Source organism: Petaurus breviceps, unplaced genomic scaffold, assembly GCF_028583685.1.
Source record: "Petaurus breviceps papuanus isolate PSGF00001 unplaced genomic scaffold, PetGlider_PUasm1.0 174, whole genome shotgun sequence".
NCBI lineage: Eukaryota > Metazoa > Chordata > Mammalia > Diprotodontia > Petauridae > Petaurus > Petaurus breviceps.
Genome location: NW_027185761.1, coordinates 14,740,290 through 14,746,289, shown reverse-complemented (window position 1 = coordinate 14,746,289; position 6,000 = coordinate 14,740,290). Strand labels below are relative to the sequence as shown.

Genomic DNA, 6,000 nt, shown 5'->3' with positions numbered 1-6,000 from the left:
AGAGAGAGAGAGAGAGAGAGCACAAAGACAGAGAGAGAGAGAGAGAGAGAGCACAAAGACAGAGAGAGAGAGAGAGAGAGAGCACAAAGACAGAGAGAGAGATCTGTCAAATACAGACCAGAGAGCTTGACTTTGATTACTGGAAGAATTCTTCAATGCCATTACAAGAGTTGGTTTGTGAGCATTTAAGATGCAATTATCACTAAAAATTGTCCAGGCTTTATCAAGAACAGATCATGACAGACTAATCTTGTCCTATTTCTGACAAGGCAACTAAAATGATAAACCAAAGGAATGCCATGGACATAGTATTTGTTGTTGAGACATTTACTTCATGTCCAACTCTTTGTGACCCCCATCTGGGATTTTCTTGGCAAAGATACTGGAGTGGTTTGCCAGATCATTTTACAAAAGAGGAAACTGATGCAAACAGGGTTAAGTGGTTTACCCAGGGTCACATAGCTAGTAAGTGTCTGAACTCACATCTTCCTGACTCCAGTCAGAGTTTTCTATCTAGTGCAACACCTAACTGGTATAGTAAACTTAGCCTTTAACAAAGTATGTTAACAAAGTCTCTTTATGCAAGCCTTGTGGCCAAGGTGGGAGTGGTATGGGCTAGATCAGTGGTGTCAAACTCAAACAGAAATGGAACCCTATGGCCACATATTGACTTAGAAAATCACAAATTAATAGTATCCATATTTTATTTTTATTTAACATTTCCCAATTACATTTAATGTGGTTTGCAGCATTCAGGTGGAGTTAGACACCTCTGGACTGGATTAAACATTTTAGATGATTATACATTTATTCAGATTTGGAACTAGTTTAATGCCTAGATCCAGAAAGTAGTCTTTAATGAGTTGATGTCAATTTAGGGAAGGTTTCATGTCAAATTGCCTTGTCCTAACCCTTTGTTAGTAGTGACTCTAGACCTGGGCTCAAACTTAACCTCTGATGATGAGTAACCTTCCTGGGCCCCAGTTTTCTCATCTTTAAAAGGTTGACCTAGATGATGTCTAAGTTTTCTTCGGAGTCAAGGACAACAGAAGAACAGCCTAAGCTGCTGCAATTGGCACCTGTATGTTAAAAATCCTGGGAAGACATGCACAAGATTCATGTATGACAAGACTATAGGGAATGGACAGATTACACCTTGATTGGAAGGAGTTAACACTCACATAGATTCAGTCACCTAAGCAAAAAGTATATAATCAATAGGCTTTAGGGAACCACTAAAGGTTTTGTCAGCAAGATGATGAATTTAAAGATTTTATAGACCAGGGATTAAGATTTATCTGGCACTATACTTAGAATAGATTTTAAAAAATGGACAGCTTAAAGCTGTACTTAATGAACTTTTATCTGGCAGCATCCTCGGGATGGATTAAAAGCGGACAGGAGGCAGAGACTTCTCCAACAGTGACTGGCAATGGAGGCTTGAACTCGTTTGCTGCTGTGGTTGTCAGCGGAGTGGGATGGGGTAGGAGTCAGACCCAACGCTAATTTACAAAGCGACCTCTCTCCAGCCTGGCTCCCCACTTTTAAAAGGAGATCAAGGCTCTTCATCTCTGGGGCGTCTGGCAAAGCCTATGGACCCCACGGAGCCCTGCTCCGAATGTTTAAGATCATTGAAGAAGATGCTGCCCTTCGGTAAGGACAATAACGACTTGTGTGCTGGTCTTGTGGTCCAAGGTCTCTAAGAGCTGCCCCTGCTGGGGGATGGGCAGGGTCCGGTGCAGAGGCTTTGGAGGTGACCTCGACCTTGGGGATCGCTCGGACTACGGGGTACCAGAGGCTCCCGGAGAGGGAAGGGAGGGCCCAGCCTTGGCACCACGCCAGCCCCGAAGCGGCAAGCGCGGGCTAAAACCGGGAGCTGCGCAGGCCCGGCCGCTGCCTCCGCCCTGCCCATTTTACAGATGGGGGAGACGAGGCTCAGGGAGGCGAAGCGATGGGCTCGGGCTCCCACAACTGGCAAACGCCAGGGCTTGACAGGGGGGCCCGCCCCCTCCCCACTTGCCGAGCCGGGGGCGGGGGCGGAGCGGCCGTTACCTTCTGGATCTTCCCCAGGAACAGATCCTTGGCGTAGGACTGGCACCGCGGGCCGGTGCGCAGGGACCGCCGGAGGCTGCCCGCCGCCAGCGGCTGCGGGAGGAGGGCGCCTAGGGCCCGGAGGGAGCCCACCCCTGCCGCCCGCAGGAGGAGAATGCCTCCGTAGCTCATGACGCTCCGCGTGCGGCTCCCAAGCTGCCACAGAGAGGTTCTCAGGGGGCCGAGAGAGGCGCGGGCGCCCCGATGACGTCACAAGCAGACGCCTCCTGATGGCATCACTAGCTGCGGCGGGCTCCAGGCGGAACCTGCCTCCCTCCTCCCGCCTCCCTGCCGTGGTTCGGACTGCGGCTGCGCAGCCTTTGCTCCTCCTCCCCCTCCTTCTTCCCCTCTTTTCCCTAGTAGAGTTTGATGCCCCGGGCCTGCGGGTTAGCGGTGCAGGAGCTGGAGGTCCTGCTCCTACGTTTATGAAGCGCCCCCTTTGTGCTGGGCCGCAGCCACCCAGCCCCTGCCCCCGAGGAGCTGTCTCTCTAGGGCGCATGTCAGTGACTTGTGTTCCTCTGAGGTGCCTACGGTGTAAAGGGAAGGCGATCTGAGTGGGGAGGGCACTCGCAGCTGGAATGGCCTCCTGCCCAAGGGGGCACCTAGTTGAGGCTTGAAGGTAGCTCGAGGCAGTGGTAATGGAGGGAGAGCATTCCAGGCGGGGGGCACGGCCAGTGCAAAGGCACCAGGTCGGGAGATGGAGAGTTGTGGATCTCTATTGATTATCTCCAGTTTATCCTGCCTGTATCTCCCTGGTTGAGTAGGGTTTTGTGAGCAGGCTCCCTCGCTAGACTGAGCTTCTGACAGGCAGGCCCGGGTCACCTACTAATGCAGGTAAACACTTTTTTTTTTTAAAACTCTTATTCTAGAGCCTGGAGAAGTTAAGTGATTTGGGTAGACTCCCATCCCCACTACGTGTTAAGGTTTTCGGCTAGTCACCACACGGTGTTGTCTCAACAAACAATTCAAAGTTAAAACTCAAAGCAAACTGTTCCTTAACTGCTTTAGTATACATTTTGTTTATCTGCCAATCAACAATCTTTAAAAGAACACTCCACCAGGAGCTTGAATGTAAAGGACTGCTCTGCTGAAGAATTCCCCCACCATCCCTGGAAAGTCCTGTAGTGCAAAGGTGCTACGATGCTCCAAAGCAAGGCCAGATCCAGATTACAATGTAACTGGGAAATATTCAACATCATAAGAATACAGTAGAACGTAGATGATGATTATATTCTAAGTTAACACACGCCAGCAGGAATCCTTATGTGATTTAGTGGCCACCTTCTATTTGAGTTTGACACCACAGCTTCAGAGATGTGATCCCAGGGTTAAAAGAGGGGGGATCAGGAGCCAGAACAGCAGAAGGAGATAAAGCTAAAACAGTTGTGTTAGAGACAAACTCTGCCATTGCAGGAGAGAGAAATGATTATTCATACCCAATGATTTGGAGAGATCCAGAGTCTCTTCTTCTCCCCCCTCCCCCTTTATAAAGTCCTGATTTTAGAAGTTCAGTCTCTTGAAGAACATTTCAGATGATATTGGACTAAGACCCCACCCTGGTAGGGTAGCTATTGTGCTCTGCTCTGATTAGAGTGGGGCTTACATTCTTTGAAGAGATGGCCCAAGGTTGGGAGTGGTCTGGGTATAGAGTAGTTTCTCTGTACAAGGGTGACATGATGTCACTCTCAGCCCCTCATTTTAATATAGCCTACCTATTATTGTGATAACCAGAGATGATTGCCATTCCTCTTCCAAAAGAACATATAAGCCCTGAGCCTGCTGCCACAATTGTCTCTGGTCTAAGAGGCACAAGTGGCTATCCTTTTATTAACAATGTGCTGGCCTCATTAATAAAATGATTAAATTACCCAGAAATTATGTCTCTTCAGAACCTTTTTAGTCATCACACAGGAAGGATAGTGTTAGAAATAACCAATATTACCAAGAATTCTACTTGGTCATGAGTGAATTTAGAAAAAAAATATTTTTATTTCATGTTATTATTTGATGGGTGATATGATCTCTAACCTCTTGTGGAAAAGGGTCATTTAGCATGTGCAAGCACACCCTCAAGACAATTACAAACTCTTTTATAACCATCCTGATTTGAATTTCCCCCCTTGCTCTCCATTGGCTAGATGCAGCTTCCTGAACTTCTTACTTCATGTTCTCCTCCCTCATAAGTTCCCCCTCAAACAATTCCTTAAGCATGTGTACAGGCTTTTCACCTTTTACCTGATCAGAAGCCTGGTTCTGCTAGGTCGCAGCTCTGACTAGAACCAGTCACCTCTGACTTACATTCTGTTATCTCTCAAGGCTGGGAACAGTTTTAAGCCTGTGGAAACAGAATTCCTTCTTTTGTTTCCTACAATAGGATCTGACTCATCTTGGTACCCACCAAATGAATGATCACACACTCCTTAGGTTTGAACCATGACCTTTCAGGGGCACCAGCCTCCACTTTGGAGATGACTACTAACCCTGACCCAAGGCATAGAGTCTCTGATCTCAACTGAGTCAACTTGGCTCCATGAGTCTGTGGCAAATACCTTAGCCAGGTAATAACCAATACTTAGAATGAGAAAAAAGGTAGTGGGGGTAGGTTATGTAGCATTTCAGATGCCTCATTTTCTGAGGGGCAGCATAGTATAAAATGTTGAACCTGGTGTCAGAAGACCTAGATTTGAATCCTGCCTCAAATTCTTAATAATTGTGTGATCCTCAGCAAGCCACTTATCCTTTCTAGGACTCAGTTTCTCATCTGTAAATTGTGACAATACCTATACTACTTATCCCTCAGGGTTGTTGTGGGGAAAATACTTTGAAAATCTCACAGTACCTGATAGATCAGAGTTGTTATTGTTTATCTATAGCTGAATAGTTTCAATCTATCCTGAAAAGAGTGAGATAGAATAACACTTCATTCATCTATTCATTCATTCATCAAATCCAAGTAGCCATTTGCAAGAACTGTGCTGAACTTTTATCCACCACAGCCTAGCTTCATGCCCCAGAAATAGTTTGCGATGAGAAATCCTGAGGCATAGTGCACAGCCTACCTAAAAGCTTCCTATTTTGGGAAATTTTAACCAAAGAACATAATCTAACATCCTCCAAGAACACTCCAGCACACCAGTACATGGGAAGTGAAGGATCAAAGTTGTACAATTAATAATTATAAAACCAGATAGCATTAGCGACTAGTCTTGACCATGTGTGAATTGGCAATTCAAGGAAATTCTGAATACATAAAGTAGGCTATGAAAGATACTTCTTCAGCAGTGGTTAAAAAAAAAGGTCTTTATGCTGCAGAATAGAGTAAACCAGATGACTGCCATTTCATGTTGATAGGTAGAGGCTGCCTGTATTAGGTAGATTATCTAGGTAGATCTGTACTTTTCCATTATCCTTATTAGCTAGTGTTAATCATTTCATTGGTGCAGATGACTGAACAATACTGAAAAACAGCATAAAAATTTCCTTTATTGAAAAAATTGGCAAGTACTTTTTGATCCCAGCATAAAGTGTTTTTAAAAAGAGATTGCAGGAGGTAGAGCTGTGATGATGGAGTAAAGGCAGGGACTCATCTGAGCTCTCCCCCAAGCCCCTGCAAATACCTTTAAAAATGACTCTCAACAAATTCCAGAGCAGCATAACCCACAAAAAGACAGAGTGAAATAAATTTCCAGTCTAAGACAACTTGGAAGGTCAGCAGAAAAGATTTGTTGCACCAGGGTAAGAGAAGACCGCAGTCTGGGCCCCAGCAAACCCAGAGCAGGCCTTGGGGTGACTGAATCACTGGCAGCAGTGGCAGATTCCAGGCCTCTCAGCCCACAGATGCCAAAGACAACTTAGAAGGTCAGCGGGAAAGGGTGAGAGTGAAGCACAGCCTAGCCCGACCACAGCAAA

The 6,000-nt window shown here is 46.1% G+C and overlaps 1 protein-coding gene across 1 annotated transcript in view; it reads right to left on the bottom strand.

Annotated features, from left to right (window-relative positions):
• The window catches only part of ACAD9 (acyl-CoA dehydrogenase family member 9), a 58,585-nt gene extending 56,297 nt beyond the window's left edge, over positions 1-2,288 (bottom strand). Inside the window, exon 1 of the mRNA XM_069083780.1 lies at positions 2,053-2,288. Within this exon, the coding sequence (XP_068939881.1) occupies positions 2,053-2,223 (171 nt within the window). The 5' untranslated portion in view covers positions 2,224-2,288. The remainder of the gene's footprint in view (positions 1-2,052) is intronic.
• Positions 2,289-6,000: the final 3,712 nt, after the last annotated feature.